Source organism: Anarrhichthys ocellatus, unplaced genomic scaffold (assembly GCF_004355925.1).
Source record: "Anarrhichthys ocellatus isolate YVR2014 unplaced genomic scaffold, GSC_Weel_1.0 scaffold37, whole genome shotgun sequence".
NCBI classification, from domain to species: domain Eukaryota; kingdom Metazoa; phylum Chordata; class Actinopteri; order Perciformes; family Anarhichadidae; genus Anarrhichthys; species Anarrhichthys ocellatus.
The window spans coordinates 1,864,144-1,883,132 of record NW_022280067.1 but is presented as its reverse complement, the minus strand read 5'-3'; the positions used below and the strand labels follow the sequence as shown (position 1 = coordinate 1,883,132).

At 41.5% G+C, this 18,989-nt stretch overlaps 2 protein-coding genes across 2 annotated transcripts in view; one reads left to right on the top strand and one right to left on the bottom strand.

The window, feature by feature from the left end:
- The window catches only part of rapgef2b (Rap guanine nucleotide exchange factor 2b), a 94,069-nt gene extending 79,314 nt beyond the window's left edge, over positions 1–14,755 (bottom strand). The window contains 1 exon segment of the mRNA XM_031866949.1: positions 14,071–14,755. Within this exon segment, the coding sequence (XP_031722809.1) occupies positions 14,071–14,139 (69 nt within the window). The 5' untranslated portion in view covers positions 14,140–14,755.
- Positions 14,756–16,968: 2,213 nt separating this feature from the next.
- On the top strand, positions 16,969–18,361 carry spmip2 (sperm microtubule inner protein 2). The gene is made up of 3 exons (XM_031866892.1): positions 16,969–17,032; positions 17,665–17,894; positions 18,299–18,361. Exons 1-3 carry the CDS (start codon positions 16,969–16,971, stop codon positions 18,359–18,361), a joined length of 357 nt encoding a protein of 118 aa, XP_031722752.1.
- The last annotated feature ends 628 nt before the right edge of the window (positions 18,362–18,989 follow it).

Below are 18,989 nucleotides of genomic sequence, written 5' to 3'. Positions count from 1 at the left end.
GAGAGTGTATCAAAACAGTAAAGTTGAGGCCTGGACAGCTGAAACTTGCTATAAAGCTACGCTAAGTAATGGGGAGCTGCAGATTTGGGTGTTAATCCTCTGAAAGTTCATCACAGCGAGTGACCCATTGTCACTGGACACATATTGATTATAGACGTTTAACGTTTGAAATAGTTGCATCTACCTTGAGAAAGTCCTGAGGTTTGTCTTTGGAGTTTATTTTCTTGACATCTTATCTTTCCTCTGTCTGGGCAGAACACAAGTCACGATTTCACACCAAAATCAGGACCATTATTTGTCCCTGAAGCCGACTCCATACAAGTAAACAGCCTCTTGACGCAGTCTGTGACCACAGCGCTGCACCACGACAACCGCTGCCATGACCGCAGACTTGTTCAGAGTCAACCACTGTACCCAACGATAAACAGCCTCAGCTCACATACTGCATCTACGATAGGTCTCTACACTGCTGATAATAACAATAAATCCTGTGTTGGAATCTCAGTTTAGAGAGTGACGCAATGATGCAGCTAGGAAAGATAGTTTATGTGCTTTCCTGTGGTGAGAAGAGTTGCATCAATTGCCAATTATTTAACTTTTTTAAGGAAATTTTTCAGGCAACATGCCAAACATTTGATGTTTTGGTCTTAAATGTGAAAAGTCACTGCTCTTCCTTGTCATTACATTGTAGTAAACGTAATATTTTTGAGGAAAAAGCAATATAAATCTTATATTTTTGTTTTAATGACTACTAATCATCAGATCATCTTGGGTAAAAACCACCACAGTCACTTTGTCCATAAACATACAGCCTTTACCACAACAATGGCTCAATGTGAATTCAACGGTGGACTCTGACCAATACTGGACAGGCACAAAGAGATCTCTCAGCTCTGTCATTGAACCTCATCGTAGCAGGTCCGTACCCGGGAACAAAGCCAACTGTCCGGCCAAATGAAACCCGCTCCAACTCGCTCACACAAAGGCCTCAAAGAGGTGCCGCGCAATCATCACAAAGTTACGCAACATCGTGTAAAAAGATCAATTCATGAGAGCTCAAAGTGAAAACAAGGAGCAATGGGTAGGAGTGGACAAAACGGGACGGGATGTGCTGTAATCTTCCCGGGGAAAGTGGCTTGCTTGGCGTCCTAAATGATCCAAAAAAAGCTTGGTTCCAGCTCCCCCTTTCTTCTGTTCAATTAAGTTGACAAAAATAGAAGCCAAAGGCCGGAGGAGGGTAACTAAAAATCCCCCAGAGTTCCATCAATAGGAGAAAAATAACACTGATTCCTGACCCCACCGGGGTTCAATACTTTGACTGCATCTGTTTGACTGTGCAGCCATTAATCTCATTGAAATACTTATGGAATTCAATAATCTTTAAACAAATCTGTGCCGCTTTCTCTCGTGGCCTTCTGCATAAAGTAATCCCAGCATTACAATGCCGCGCTGGCTGCTGGTTGCTAGGGAACAACCGGAGAAACTCTTTCAACACGAGAGCTGCTTTCACACAAGATTTCTCTTTTAGGGCCTCAGGGCCCCAAAAAATCCCTGATCCCCAGAGGGACATTGGAGTTTGAAATCTCAACTTAAATGTCCTGTACAGTTGTTCGGGAACATGTCTGGTTGATGTCGTTGTGGCAGCACTAAAGGATCCATTTTAATAGCTATCACTTTAAAGCGAAACCCATGTAAGGGAAAGGACATTTTTGAGAATGTTAATAGATGTTATCTCGACTGAATACATTTGCATAGTTTGTCATTTCACCATTCACGTAATCATGCATTTAATCAGATGCCCTTTTTAAGTTTTTCCCCCGATAGTGGATGAGATACTTCGGCTGTCTTATTTTTTTTACCAAAACACATGGACGTCCCGTTCTTTGTGCACAAGGGCTGAACCAAATAATGGAAAGTTAGCCAACATTGCTGATAACGTTAGATACGATTACCAACATGTCAATACATGGATACTGCAGTACACATGCAATAAGTACCTGCAGTGCTAAGTGGTACAAAACAAACACTGCCAGATTTAACAGACAAGAGAGACAGCAGCTCAAAAACAATCAACTTAAATCTATATGAGACATAATTTGCCGCATTAAAGCATGTGCACGACTGATACTGAATATAAATGTATTACTTATATAAATTTGGCTTATTGTTTGGCACACTAAATCCCTAAATTAGTTTTAAAATAGCAAGCTTGGCAGTGCCAACGGTCTCGTGTTTGGAGTGTTTCCAAAAGGGTCGGTGGGCTGCAGCATGATGCACATGAACAGCGTGTTCCCTGTGAGCCAGCCAGTGGCTTGTTGGTATGTAGACGACATCGTCATCTATGCTCTTTCATGGTTTTGGCATCACAATGGAGCGGGGTCTGTGTTAGGTGCGACTCCTCACCTTTTTATCTCAAAGGCTGCGATTGTCACACTGTAGACCTTCCATCCAAAAAGGAGACAAGGACAGTGTTGTTTGCAAAAGCAAGTGATGAAAAAACAACCCACTTTGGTTAATGCGAGTGGATGTATCTGGTGAGCTGCCAGTTCAGGTCACAACCGCTACAAGGAGATAGCGGTGCTGCGAGTGCCACTTCAGCATATAGCCAGCTATGCCTGTACATGAAAGTAACGGATAATAACTCGAAGTACAATTTGGAACCTTCCGTTATTGTCCGTTGTTGAAAGGAGTTCAAGGCATCGCAATCCTGAAGGCCTGCAGATTCTGAGAGATGCACTCCTGGTTCTTTTTATGCGTCGGGTATCTGTACCACAGTGGTGCGCCCAGCTCGCCGAGTCTTGAATGGAAGCTTCCTGTTTACACAAGTTGCCTTATGATCCCACCCAAGGCCTTTCACTTCACGCAGACTAAAATAGGCCTCCGCTCCAGACGGATGGGGATTTCAGCCGATATCCTGAGGATGTTTTACAAAAGAAACATGGCGGACCATTGTGATCTTTTAGGGTTTTCCCTTTCCTTGGCAGTACATAAGCTAGTCAGAGTCAGCTAGTCAAAGGAAAGACACTGCAGACGGTTCGGTTTCTTCATTTCATTTAACTCTTTTATGATCTCTTTTATTTTTATCTTGGTTATTTTAATGCTAGATTTATTGTAATTTCTATTAGTTATTTTTTTTTTTTTTGAGTCTTGTGTTGCATGGATATGGTTTATTTCCTTAGAAATACCTGATTATAAAGCTGAAAAGAGGGCTCTTATGCTTAGCCAGTAAAAAGTTAATTTTTCCCCAATAAAATCCGATATGAGAGCAAGAAAACTTCAAATTCTCTAATGTATGGAATCAATTTATTCTGTATCTTTCCTTTTAAAAGTTGTTCGTTCTCTCGCAATTATGAACCTTTTTTCATATGCTGCTCTGTAAAATGAAGATGTTACACTGTAACTTATGGGTTATTGGGCAATAATAAAAGTCTTTGTTTAGGTCTGCTTGGCATGAGTACAGCTGCAGTGGGTACAATTTAGCTTAAACAGCTATTACCAGTGCAGCGACAAAATAATTGGTGTGATTTTAAGTGTTTTTGACAGGCAGGAGCTGCTTGTAACAGGGCGTCATTGTGTTGGGTCCGCACCACACTTGCCGGCGGATTCAAAGCAGCCGAGCCTAAAGGCAAGAACGCATGAACGGACCGCATCTTTCCCTCCAATTATAGTCAAATACAGTCTTCATAGCGCCCAATAATAACACAGCCGCAGGCAGTCAGGCCTACACAGGTGGACAGTGCAACAAAGGCATCACATGAGAAGGCTGTCCCCAGTGTGAGTCACATACTTCATGTGACTTAGTCAAACAACATTAGGTTCAAGCTTCAAGGATCATTCATTGTCATTCTGCAACACACGGTTGCCCAACTAAATGTGGTTGTAGCCGAGCACAGCAAAGTTTATTCTCCTCTAGGACATGGGCCGACGGAAATGTTCACATGGTAACTGTTGAAATGTGTTTGAACAATCACATTAATCTTTCATATTTGTCAATGCCGTCAAGCTCACTGGTGATATTCCACAAATGATTGAGCGGCAAAACTATTATCTTTCACTACAAATACATACCAAGAACAACAAAACCTACTGAACACTTTTCAAATCACTGAAGCTGCAACAATTTAAAAATGTTGCAAGAAAAGAAATGTGAATTAGCCGCGTTATCAGCTGGTTTGGAGCGAATAAACTGACTCTCCCATGAAGCCAATTCAAAAGTTGTTGATGTTAATAAAGTAAGTATGTAGAAAAGTCAACTTATTACCCATTACACTTTATAATTAAGCGTTCTTCACGAAATATAAATTATTGCAAACAATAATATCAAGAATGTGTGAATTTTGGAACTCTAGTCAGTCACAGTGGACTCATTTCCACTCACGCCACACTGAATATGTAAATGTTATTTTCAAGTGGGAGAAATATCTTTCCGGCATCGGCCATTGTTCTCCGTCCAATCGTGTCTCATCATCTTGACTTCTCACTTCACACATGTGCAGCAGTGTCTTGACTAATCAGCAGAGACGATCGACGCCGCACAACCATTCATTCTCGACACCGAATCGCATTAACAATACGTATGATGCAAAGGTGAAAACGCACCCGTGGGAGCTGAAGTTTCACAGTAAATAAACTTGCAGGACCATCAAGATTCTGTCATTTTGACTGACGATGCAGGAGCTCCTTTGTTACCATGATTGATTTTTGCCCATTGTGCTGTGTTGAGCAGTTGAAGAGGACTTGAAAGGTGCCTTTTCCTCAATAACACAGTTAACCACATTACTCAACCACAAAAAAAGAAAATACTGCTGTAAGAAGATTGCACACGCATTAATTACCCTCATGTGGCATTACGTAAGCCTATTGTTGATACTTGGCCCTTTCTCCGCACAGGCTACATAACACATAAGGAGATCTGCATACTAATCGTGGCCAGAATGATTAATGAAAAGGGTTTGTTCTCAGCAGGAAGGGTTCGAGTGCGAAGGAAATATAGGGCCATATGGGAGAACAACTGGCAGTGGAGTGCTGCTTGAGGTCAACCGAGGCAAGTGTCAATTAGCCCGGTCAAGGTCTGAGGCGCCGATGAACCGACGGCATTTAATAAATAATGCTGGGTTGTAACCGTCATCACAGTATGAAGTGGAGAATTACTGCTCGAACGGTGCGAGAAGAGCATACCACAATGTCACCAGAGTGAAATAAGCATCAACTGGGCTGAAAGGGGAAGGTTGCATCACAGCAATAAATGTGTTTCCATAAACTTTTCCCAGAGGTAAAATAAAAATCTGGGCACACAGCAGCTCTCTGGTTTAAGAGTAGGAGAGAGCACCCTGATCATCTCAGACTGGCACCCAAGCGGTCTGGACCTTAATCGGTGGTTCAGTTCAGGCAAGCTAAGATAATTACCCCCTTCTTTCCAAAAAAGCAGGAAGCGGGGAGAAACTGTCACACATTCCAGTGAGAATCAGATTACGTGGAGGCCGTGGGTAATGAACGGACATTTTCCCCAATGGGCGACGGAGGGCCGGAGCTGAAAACGTGACCGGCCGCAGGTTAGACAAACCCCCGGGGACCAATTACAAAGATAAGGTTCCAACAAGACACATATTGTACACCAATCCGCTCCACTGCATGCAGTAAGTGGAACAACAGCATTCCTAATCACCGATTTATAAATGAGGGGAAAACAATGTTATGTGGGGCTATTTTCTCCCCTTTCGCTCTCTTTTTTAAGGCTGTGCAACACGCCGCATGTTCCCACCGGCACAACTCAAGGACTGTCGCTGCAGCAGTCCTCACTTTTTGACAACTACCTCCATTAGCAATGACAGCTGTTTCTGCTCATGCTAGCGTTGTAATGAATCACCTCTTTTAGCTCACGAGGCGAGTAATCACCTGCCTACCACCACCACCACCACCACCACAGCTGTTAATAAACCACAGTTTGCATGAGGCATGACCGGCCTTAGGATCAAAAGGCACGTCCATAAAAACAGTGTTACGACTTGACATTACAGCTCCACAAAATAATGTAAAAATAGCCATTAAGTCAAAGACATCTTTGACTGAAAGAGTAATTACAAAAACGACACTTTTCTAATCCGCCATCGTGACATACTTTCACTTTACTCACCAGCCCTCCTCCACTCTGTACTGTGGATTTGTGTACATTGGGAGGCGGTGGATTTCCTTTGCATACAGACACACAATCGACTGGTGGAAGTGGATTACTGCCATTGCTTCAATCTGAACGGCTTTAAGTGTGGCATTTACCAAATGTATAATTGATAACTTGGTGTAACATAGTACAAGAAAAAAGCAGAAGGGAAATGAAACACAAGACACCTGCCTGAGCTACAATGGTAAACTGATTTGTGAATCGCTGCAAGTACATTAATATCCTAAAAGGATCGGGGGACTGATACGAGTGCAGCAAAAAGACTTGAGTCCTTTCAGTGCAGTGAGGGAGGCCACCAGGACCTCGCTGATGAATATTTGAAAGCTTTAACTTAAGCTTAACTAAGCAGGTGAGCAAACCACCGCAGGCATGCCGGTAATGAAGAGACACATACATAGAGCTTTAATAATGCTTGTGACTTGTTTTCCCGATGAAAAATAACACTTGTAATAGTTAAAAGGGCCACACGTTAAATTAGGATTAAACATTGCTTTGCCGGCTGCACTACCCAAGCAAAACCCAAGCATTAAAGCATTAAGTTCTCCCTCCATCCTCCCAATTATTAAGGATTGAAAAATAAATTATGTAAAAAGCTGCAAGCATGCGTAGCCCAACTCATACATTAATCTCCAAATTAAAATCTCCAAAAAACAATAGCATTAGAGTTTTGTTTATAAGCAAAACATTGCCCTGATTTTGACCCCGTTGGTGCAACAGCAACCATCTTTAAGTGCCATTGTTACAAACACTGTAAACAAGCATTAGCTGCATGGCGAACCCGTATTCTGGGATTTAGAGAACTCTAATCACACAATTAATCAGCTCTCCATCTGATCCACTTCATGTCTGAGCAGTTCACCAAGAGGGAGGATTAAACTGCAGATTATTCACGAGATGAGACGGTACTGCGTGGGACTGGGGCTCAGAGGCAAATTCACTCAAAGAAGTCTGCTAGTTGTTTACATAAACGCATTACGACCATAACGGATTAAAAAAAGAATATGAAAACTAGTGACCTTGTAGCCAAATATGTTTCACTTACGCTATCGGTCTTTTCTATGTAGGCGTCACTTTTTCCAAATGCTGGAATTTCCAAAATCTCACTGAGGAATGAAGCTCTTAATGATAGCCACAGCAAGTAGTAATTCTATAGCAGTCATGTAAATACTGCACGTCAGGAGGAATGGTCTATTTTCTGAGTCTCGGGCTGAGTTATGTAAAGACTGTGGTCGCTCGGTAGCATGAGGTCTGCTGCCTTCTGCTGCCGAGGCCAATGGAATTCCTGGAGCCTTGTTTTTCTTTTCTTTAAAAATACCTAAAGGAATGCGAACATAAGGAACTGAAGCATGCCATTGACCTTATATTGTGTGCGATTCGGTTGCGACAAATGTACAGTGTGACGCTGAAGGCAACATCCTGGTCCATCGGACAAGATAAAGGGCTGGGGGGGGCTATCCGACCCCAGGGCTGCACACCATTGACATTTTCAATCAAATACTCCACTAAGACTTTAAATGGAAGTTGAATTGTCTGCCGTGCATCAATACATGCAATCTGTCAAAACAAAATACTTTGTTTTTTTTTGTTAGGAATAGAAAGGTTCAACACAATAAGTCAAAGCAACCAGCGTATGAATAACATAATCTGGAGTGAGACTGCTGAATAAGCACCTCAGACACCAGCATGGGGTCCCGCGATAAACGATAAACGTATCACTTGAACTTCCTCTCACCCTCTGTTATTTAGAAAGTGACACTGATATGATTCTGCTGGAGGAGATCATGGATACTTCTGCAAACTCTGCAAAATTAACACTTTTTTTACACATGCACCTCCTGAGGAAGCACTCACTGTAATCACTGTCGGATGAATCTTTGTATTTTTTTATATTTCACCTGACATATCATCTTGAGTTTCTTCTACCACAGGCACGTAATCTAAACCAATACCAAACTTCAGCTGTAAAAGGCGGTTTAGTGACAGTTCTTCGGATATTTATTTCTCTGGTTTCTCCGATTCTTAAATGGGAATATTTGTTGGTTTCTTTAGCATGATATTAAACTCAATGCCTCTGAGTTTTGAAAGTTGTTTGGACAAAACAAGCAATTTCAGTCTGCAACTTGGGTTTTGAGAAATTCTGGGAGGCATGTTTCATTATTTTTTGACAATCAAATACCTGGAAGATTCATCAGCTCCTGAATGCATCAGTGGACTCAATGGACCAGCATGCAATGCAGCCACAGATTGCAGCTATACAGATCTCCAGTGCCATGAAAATATAGACAATAATCAAGCCAGGAACATAGTTACAGCCACATAAATAAATCAACAAAATCACACCTGAAGCAGAATCCGGCAAAACACAACAACGACAAAGAAAAGAGAAAAGTAATGTACTCGACACAATCATCGTATAGAAGCATTGATGGGGAGTATGTGGGGATACACAAACCTTACACATTACAGAGGTTTGTCTTAGTTTTGTGCTCCACTAGTGTTAAATCAAGCTTCATGGGTGGAAAGTCCACAGTGTGTTTGACTTGATTCAATCTCAGCGGTCCATTTAAACACAAACTGAACTGGATCGGTCTTTTCATTATTAGATTTTTGGGAGTTAAAGTCGGGCACAAATGGCTGCACAAACATCCTGGTGTATTCCAGGAAGGAACAGTTTCTGGAATGCAAATGTGTTGTGGCTTTCATTCCGCCATCATGGCAGACATTTATCTGTACAGTCAAGACAGTAAAACAACCATAACCATCTTCCTGCAGTAAAGAGGTGTATGATTCAACTCGACCTTTTCACCAGTAGCTCCCTGTACAGCCATAACCCTGACCAATCAATACGTTTAATACAATATCAATAACTTTCATGGCCCCACAGACCAGTGGGCAATGCTTTGCTTTATTACCCTCACAATATATTTATAAAAAAAAGCTGATGTGGAATTAAAAGCATGATTTAAACGAGCCAATCAGAAGCCCTGCTGGTCCTGTGTGTGGGTTTCGTATGTTGGTGCTTTTGTTTGTTTCTTCCCTTCCTGAAATCACCCCCTGTATTTAAACTGGGAGGAATACGTCACTGTGACCGCGGTGTGTGTGTAACCACATCAGCCTGCACTCAGCCTCCACTTTCAACATGTGACATCACTTTACTTCTACAGGATTCTGCAGAGCGCCAGCAAAACGCCACGGCGAGCAGCGCCTAAATTTATCGGATGGATGAGAGTTTTTAGTTGTTTTTTTTAAGAATCTCAAAACCCTGAGTCGCCTGGGAAAATGACACTACTACGAATCCAGTAAACCTGATAAAGAAGTCCGTCCTACTTCTTGGCCCAGCGACCTTGAAGTTTCTTTTCTTTTTTTTAATACATGCTTCCGACGCCCTGACGGAAATAGGAAGGCAGTAGCAAAACAACACCCAGCTTCAGAAAAAAAAAAAAAAAACAGCTTTGGGGCAGAAAGGCGTTCTGTTGTCGGGCCATTGTTCCGGCTTACGGTCAAAAAGCATCCTGACGCTTTCCCTCTTCCTGCTTCTTATGGAGGGACAGGATGCTGAGAGACGGGCAGCTTTATGCTCAGCAGTCATTTTACAACCTGCAACAACTACTTCCTCTCCATGTTTATAGGTGCACACTTTACATTTGGTAGGGCGATAACGTTTGGCTACAATAGTATTTATGGTATAATAGTATCTCTGCAGGTGAATATTTGTTTATCTACAGCCAACTTTTGGAATAATATGCGATTCATGAATATTGTAGATAGGCCGGTATTCTACTTTCTAATATTTAAAATACTGTAGAATTAATCATATGTGCACAGAGATCAAGCATTTACCTTTTCTAAATGCATTAACCAAGCAGCTCTGTGCCATTTACGTGCTACAATGTCTTCGCTGTAATATAAATGACAGGTCTGTACTGATGTTAAAGTAAATACTGTTTTCCTTTTAGTCATTTAATAAACAAATGTGTCTTCACTAGGCCAGTTATTCTTAACCAAGTAATTTTCTGTGATGCCACGGTTGTTTTGCAGACAAAGGATTATTTGTTAGCTTAGCTGGACCATTAAACTCCTTGCTCTTTGTATCCAAGTCGGAGTAATGACCGGCTAACGGCCTAGGAAATTCTGATTTGTTTGCCCACTACAAGTCCCCCAAATGCATTTGTTTTCTCCCTCGTTTCCTCCAGTGCAGCCACTGCAGGCCTGCGTCTGCTCTCCTGTGCTGGAGCAGAATATGTGGAAACGACGCAAAGTAGGCAGCTCGTCCCTCCAGCTATGTGAATGTGAAGCAGGGTCACCGCAGCCGAGGACTGTTGTTTTGTGGTCTTTAGCTTTGCCACCTGGCTAAACAAGAGGAGAGTCTACTTGCTGCACATTAAACAGACCAGCTCAGAAGTCTATCTGAGCACCAGGGAGGGCCAAGAGTGTGTGCAGGTTTTTGTTCCTGTAAGTTGACAGATTTCACTCGTCTTTTTCCTGAATAGGTGGGGCAGTCTTGGGTTTCATAATCTTAAATCCTCCATGACAAACAGTTCAATGGCGAGATAAAGAAATGAATGCTGCATTGAAATATACCGTTCTAATCAGTTCATCTCAATTCAATGCCTTCATGGTCCACAGGAATGATATTAGAAGGAACTTAACAGGGTTCAGCGCTCCGTTTGGACCGCAAAAGTTTATCCAACTCCCACCTAGTGACCTAACAAACAAACATGTCACTCTCACACACTACGGCTGCCCTTTGCTTTTGATAATTAACATGCATTCTTGGAAAGCAATGAGCAACGCCCATCGCAAGTTATCAGAGGCCAAAGAGATACGTTAAAAACAGCTTGTTTTGTCTGACTAACAGTCAAAACTGAACCCGTTTCATTTAAAATGATGTGAAATGTGCAACGGTTCTGTTTGGTATATTTTTACTAGAGGAGTACATGACATTGTATGTTTCTGGTGGAGTCTGTGGTGTCCTGCTAAACCAACTGCCATATCTTTGATAATTGTAATATTAGTTTTTAGCTCAGAATCTAAATATGGACCCATACTAGTTGAGGCTAGCTCGCTGTCACTGTGCCCTGGTTTGGTCTCCTTCAGTCATCTGTGCAGGGATTAAAAACACAGGCCTAAGGGAAGACACTGTGGTGGAGAAGCTCTTTTAAGATTGAAAAAAAATAACCCTTGCTAGATACAGTCTACATCATCTGTACAGCACAATTAAGATTATCGCTAAAATGTGTGGCTTGATTGAGTAATAGTTGGAGAAGGCATCACATAACTGGAGGGTCTCAGGTTAAACCTTACAAAACATCCAGAATGTCCGTCTAACTCACGACATGTTGCTATTGAGAGCCAAACTGCATGTCTTAAAAAAAATACAGTTTTATTCAAAGTAATGTAATAATCCTCCCGGTCAATAAATTAATTCTGGATAGAAATTAGAGATCAATTAGTCATGTCATGTTATCGTAATTCATATCAGCACTGCAAAACTGTGCAGCAGTGCTCTCCTTCCTCTTCCTTCTCGATTATCAGACTGCCTCCTTTTGCTCGCCGACACTTCCACTTACAGTCCAAAGGCACGCAAAGGAAACTGACAAAACACTGAACACTCGCTGTCAAGCGGCCGGTTATTTCACCTGCCATGTGACAAACGGGGCGAGGCAGAGGGGTCAAATCCCACCGTGGTCAGCCCTGAGCGATAAAGACAGATCCCGCTAACCGTTAGCTAATCCTGACAGAGAGGCCCTGCCAGCGCCATTAGGATAAACCGTGTCAGCCGACAACCGACACCAGACACTTGAAAAGAACCGCCGGGGAAGGTGCCGCTATAGAACGACTCAATACTGTGAATTATTAATATCACAAGAGACTTTGTAGTTATTACGTCTTTGGCTTTTCTGATTAACAACCACAGCGAAGAGAAAGAAGTGGACTTCTCTGTGACGCCACTGCAGAATGACACGGATGCGTGTTTCTTAAGACTTCTAAATCCTGTTGGCATATCACACTTTTGCTTCTGACTGAATCGTTTTTAAGCGTCGTCATTTAGTCTTTGTTCAAACTGTCCTCGTTGGCCTCTCCGGTCATGTTTCATCAAAAGACTTCCTGAATGAAATGTTTGCATACGGACACAGCATGGGTTCATAGCAGAGTGTTGAAGGACCACAGATTTCTTTTTACTGAATCACACATTGCCAAAGCCTTCGCATCTTTTAATCAGACTATATTCCAGCTCACACAGTCCAAGTAATCTCTCCTCACATGTCCGTGTCAGAAGCAGCACTGGGAGCCATGTTGATGTTAATTCTGTCAGGTGGGTTAGAAGAATGAGGCAGCACAGGTGTTATAGACGGCCAGCTTTGAATCACATTCTCACTTGCATATCAACCAGCGATTACTTCCCACTGACAGATTCACCAGTTATATGGGCAATAAAAACAAAAACATGACAAGAAATACAAGCAATTGTGGATTGGTGACTTAGTCAATTGACGGAGAACTGATTTGCAAATGTTTTGATAGAAGATTTATCGGTTAAGACATTTTTTTCACACGCAAATATGACAATTTGCTACACGAAAAAAGAAATATGATTGCTAATAGATTTAAGATTTAGGCAGTTTGAAGACACCACTGGGCTCAGAGGTATTTTGCCAGGGATCTTTTTTTGTTTTTGTTTCATGGACAAAACAATTAAGCAATTCTCAATGATGAAAGTTTCAGCCTTAATATAAACTCCTAATGCTTAGTCCCGTTTTAGATGAGCATTGCTGCTACTGATGCCAAACCCAAATGATCCTCGTCTTTGTTCCCATAACCATCACGGCATCTGTCACTCAGACACATCACTGCATTAGGAGCCCGCGTGAAGCATGTAAAGGCCGTGGGCTCGTACAGTTAACAAGCAGTCGATGACACCATAATCGTTTCCCCGATGTCAGATAGACGGGCGTGCCACTATCTGTAGCCCACTGGTGTAAGTGGTGGCCTATCGATTGTCCATTGTGTGAAGCTGAAGCCGCATCCATTTGCAGTGGAAGCCATGGTCCAAATGAAATGATGCCATCTCCGCAGCCAAACCAGGAGTTATTGCGTGCATCTGCAAATTCTTACCGCTCATATATATATATATACACACATACGTTAACGGTAATAACCACAGACCACAGGATTTGCATGTTCACAAGACACTCAACCCCAGCAGAACTATATTGGTTCAGAAAACACTGAGGTGATATTGTGCACTCACAGCACTGAGCTATAAAAACAAGCCATAACTAAGCATTATATATTTTTTACCACAAAACATTATTAGAAATAAAATCCCAACAGAGACAAAACAACTATAACAATGATAAGCCCAACTAACACTTACATCGTGTCTCAGTCTACCAAACATAATACAAACTGAACCAAATGTTGATGGGAAACGTCTGCTTTGCCTACAACAGCTATAGGCTATTAGCCACAGACTGTGCCTCTCACGTGCATATCTTTCTACCATTTACATACGTTTTCTTTTAGGTTTTTTTCCCAAAATGCAAGTACGCATCACGTGTAAAAGCAGGACGCACACACACACACACACACACACTGCTGCTGTAGCTCAGTGTTAGACTCCCACCAAGGCTAACTTACAGCTCCTGTTATGTTAAGTAGCCTTGATTATCTCTGCTGATAGAGGGCTTAGCGGGATGTAGCCGTAGCCACACGTTAACACCGGAGCTCAATGGCAACAGTTGCGCACAGACGCACTGCTACTCTGTTACAGGACGTTACAATGTAGAGCATGTTGCAATGTCGTGTTGTAATGTAGCGAGTGGACGGCTAATACCAGCGGGTATCAGCGCTCTGCAAACACACATTCAACAAATATAAATTCTTCTGACCTGTTGCGTCCTTTCAGCCGGACTCATCATCACAGCCTGCCGAAAGCTGTTATCCACGTAAGACGCCATTGTTTTGGGAAGACGCCGTCTGCAGGATACTTGAATTCCTTGTCCTAAATAAAATGTTTATAAATATCCAGCGCCACGGATACAAACAAAAGAAGTCTCCCCCCCCCTCTCCTCTCCTCTCCTCTCCCTTTGCTGCCTCGCTGTGTTCTTGTCGCCTGTGGTCCGATGCTAGCGGATAAGCTGGGAGTGCCACGGAGAGGCCACGACCGGAGCCAGACAGCCGAGCAGCCTCCTCGGGGCGGCCGTGTGTCTGTCGCCCAACACCAGTCCCACCGAGAGGAAAAGTTATTTTAAAAGCACGGCTCACTCTCTTCTCTTTAGAGTTATTTTCTTAATGCAAAATAAAAAAGGTCCCTTTATTCAAGCCAACGCTCTTCAAAGCCATTCCTTGTCTCTTCAGCGTTCTGCTAGCGACGCAAAATAAATTACATTACAGGATCCAGCAAACAAACAAAACAAAGTACGCTAACTGTTATCCCGTCAACAGCAACCTGGCGTCCATCGTGAGAGGTAGACCCGAATACACTCACTGATAACATGCATTATATCAACATCTTAATGGCACTAAAAGTGGGGATAGGTCCGCCGCCGCTGCGCTCTGTTGTATGCCACCATGGTGACTGACACAGCGGAGTAAAGTCGGCCATGGTTAACGGTTACACTTCCTTGAAAGGTTTTCAAAATAAACCTCCAGCGTGTTGAACATTAATACAAAGAGATGAAGGAGGACACGGTATATTTAGGGAGGGTCTTTGGAAATTAAATATACACGTTGTTGTATTTTTTCCACAAAAAAATTTAATTTTCCTTCTACGTAGGCTATCAATAAAAGACCTATATGCAAACATGACATAGGCTACATTGTGTATTTTAAATGCACTAAATGTTGGCTATTTTCAAATTGTGTAGCTGTGCAAAATATGAAAGGTCTAATTAAATGCAGTAGACTACATGACAAGCAATGAACTGCACCATAGTCTACCATGCGCCACGACGTAACAAAATAATTTGATATCTGTTTATTCCAATATTTAATCAACTGAATATATCTGATTCAGTGACTCTAGTGCTTACATGTTATTTGTTGCTTACAGTATGCATGGTCAGTATTGTACATATTGCTATCTTGTTTTGAAGGGAAAATCATTCCATTTCCTTTCTAACTGTTGTTATCTGGGTTCGGCTTGATGGAGATTTAGTCACAAGGGGTGGCTCATGGGCGAGTCCATTTAGCCCAAAAAAAAAAGAAAAAAGTGTGAATAGGAAGGAGAGTCCAATGTGAAATAATGATGCTTTGGGCCCACCTAGTGACCTGATGGGGTAATACACATTTAGATGGACACAAACATGCAGGATGTGAAAAAAACTAGTTCACCGTAAACCTTATTTATCAGGATAAGATGGAATAATATGAAGAATAACACAACAAATTGTAGAGTTAAGTTGATATTAATTCATTATTATATGGCACATTGTGGTGTGAGAGTAGACTTTAAAGCAATAATGACTCCACCAAGCAAACTTCACATTAGGGAAGTTTATTTTTCAATTCAGTTCCCTATGGATGCACAAATATGGAAACCCCCTTTTTTTTTTGGAAAAGCCAGTTATTTTGGGCGACAATAATCTTTATTACACAAAAGTGTTAAAATGTAACATAAAATAACTTAAAATAAGACTTTATTGATCCCAGAGGGTAAATCCACACATTATAGGAGCTCAGAAAGAGGCTAAGATATAACAAAACAGATGAACTCTTGCAATAAATATATAAATAATAATCTTAGGCTATATAAATTAATAATGCAAATATTTATGCATGAACTGTACAGGTCAAACGTTTGGACACACCTTCTCTTTCTCCTCTCTTTTTTTTGTTTTATTATTTTCTATGTTGTAGATTAATACTGAAGACATCAACACCATGAAATACCACATGTGGAATTAGTCAGTGAACAAACAAGTGTTAAACACACCAGAATATGTTTTATATTTTAGATTCTTCAATGGGACCACTGTTTGTCGCAAAAACCATCAAGCCTTATGATGCGTCTCTCAAGAGGACCGCCCCAGAAAGGGAAACACACCTCCAGGCTATGTGAGCTATTTGACCAAGAAGGAGAGCGATGGATAACCTGGACTCCCACACCAAAAGAAGATGGTTTGGGATTAGTTGGACCGCAGAGTGAAGGAACAAGCAGCCAACAAGTGCTCAGCCAAGAGTGTGCAAAACTTTCATCAAGACTAAAGGTGGCTAGTTTGAAGAATCTAAAATATAAAACATATTTTTCTTTATTTAAACTTTTTCCCCTCTTTACGTATTTCCATATGTGTTATAGTGATTTCTTGATGTCTTAATCTACGATGTAAAACAAAAATGATGATGATAAAGATAATGACAACAACAATAATAATAATAATAAAGAAATAACTTTGAATTAAAAGAAACATTTTACTGATACAGCTATGAATAATAAGTACAATATACAAAACAATAAAACAATATAAATGTTATGCTGTTGAAGGTTTTACTCTATTTATCACGCACTTGATACGATAGGATTGTTTACCATGCAAATAAAAAATAGATTATTTTACCATCATTGTTTTGGTATTTCTGCCTTCATGTGAATCTGTTTCTTTACCTGGAATAAAGTCATATGTAGCTGACATGCTTCAATAGAGCATCCCGTGTTTTAAGAATGTAACTAGGACACAACCACTGACGTCATGACAAGCAGAGGTTGCATGACAACCGACCATGACCCCATGGACAGAGCAGACCGCTGGGCTCAAGTTATCACCCAAGAGGGCCCATTATATACAAAAATGATGCGTAACAGTGAAGCAGCTGCAGGAGGGACACAGCATGGACAACGGATGATCTTTACAGGTAGGAGAAGCACGGAGAGCATGGCCCTCTAATGAGTCATTCAACTGAGTGCAATTTTAGGAGTACAGTTTGTTCTCTACAATAGGCATGCTTAAGACCCATGTTCAACATTTATATGACGTCTCAGCATTATAGTCTGTGTCCAAGCAAATATAACTGTAATTGGACACACGGTGGCACTACAACCAGATAGTTAAGCTACTGTGTGTGTACCTGTGTGAGCCTGTGTAAAGTATGTTGTTCTGTATGCATTAGGGCATGTAGAAGTGTACTGACACTGCAACAGTTCATGCATTATACAACTTAGAGCGTGATGTGCAAGCATATAGCTGAATCTTTTATTTACAAGGATAATAATATATTCCTTTACGTAATTGTTAATGAAATGTAAAAAGGAACATCGGAGCAAATGCATGTTCTGAAAAACATTGATCCTTTAATACCTCCTAGATAAGACATTCATTTGTAACAAATCACCCTACGCTGAACGCTGAATGAATGCACTCTTTAACAAACCCATTAGTTTCCTTTTTCTTTCCTTCTTTTTATTAACTTCTCTCTCCGTCTGTGTCTCAGGTTCATTAGGATATTTGTTTACCTTCTTTTCTCACATTTCCACTAATTCTAACAAGGCCCAGATGGAATTGGAGACTACAGGCCGAGATCAAATTATTTCCCCCGGTACATCGGCGCGGGCGCCTCATCACCTGGGGCCACAGGTGACCTCAGCTACTTGTGCCAAGCTGCACCACACGCCCCTCCTCCTCTGCCCAAGCAGAGCTACGTGGGGGAGGTTGGCTGGGGCTGGCAGTACAACCAGCTGTTGAACAGTGGGACGCTGCTCAGCAACATGCAAATTAAGGTACGGCTGAAATCCACCGTGTGCGTCTTATGCAAATGAGATGTAGAAGCTTTATTCCTCAGTTAATGTGCCACAAGGTCACCATGAGCGTTGACTTTGAGAAATGACTGCTATGATGTGAAATATACAGGAATTACAGGACAAACAGTGGCACATCGTTAATAAATGGACAAATTATCCAATCTGGATCAGATGTACTTATTTAATATTTTGTTTATCAAACATAGTAAGTCACTTTTTGGGTGTTAGTTTCGTTAGATAATCAGTCTGGAGTCAAGACATCATAAATATGGATTTCACATGCTGTCGAGGAGAAAAATGTCACACATTCTGAACCAGAAATGTAAATAAATAAAGTAAAAAGCATTTCAGTGTTAAATCAAACAGTCCTCCTTCTCTGAGAGAAAACTGAGGTCCGGACAGCGCTGGAGGACAGAGTGACTCACAGGTTCCAGAGCGACCAGTAAGACCACATTTGTAACCCTCACGTTGGACACGTTGAATCCTTCACAGTCGTATTACGTGTGTGTGTCGAATGGATAAGTGGGAACGTCTCAGGTTTGCACAGTGTTGAGTGACTGCATTGTAGGTATCTGCTTCCCCATCCATAATGCAGCACTTCCCCTGTTGTAGAAACAGACACCGCCTCAAGCCGCAGGTAAGAAATGTGCCAGACAGACACACCACTCACACAGATACTGACCAAAACAAAAAGGTTTATCTTCTACCTTATTAACATTATTCCTAAATACCGCAATTTACATTCAACTACATTAGATGTACTCCCTAAACAAGATGTAACAGTACATATGAGATTCCAAATTCCCCTACTATGAGACTTTATACTTAATTAAACAGCACTTTAAGAATCCTAATGCAGTAAAAATTTAATGAGAGGAGGTGAATCTGTTCAGCTTAGCTGATCCTGACGAGCTGAGTTTGAGACGTTCTAAAAGGCGACTGCACAAAGGATAAACCCTTTAACTGTCAGTAACTACGAAGACTCCCCTCTGGCACCATCCTCTGGACAAACGTTACAAATGTTGTAACTAGTGGTTAGCATTTAGGAAAAGCAACTACAGATGGTTGAAAACT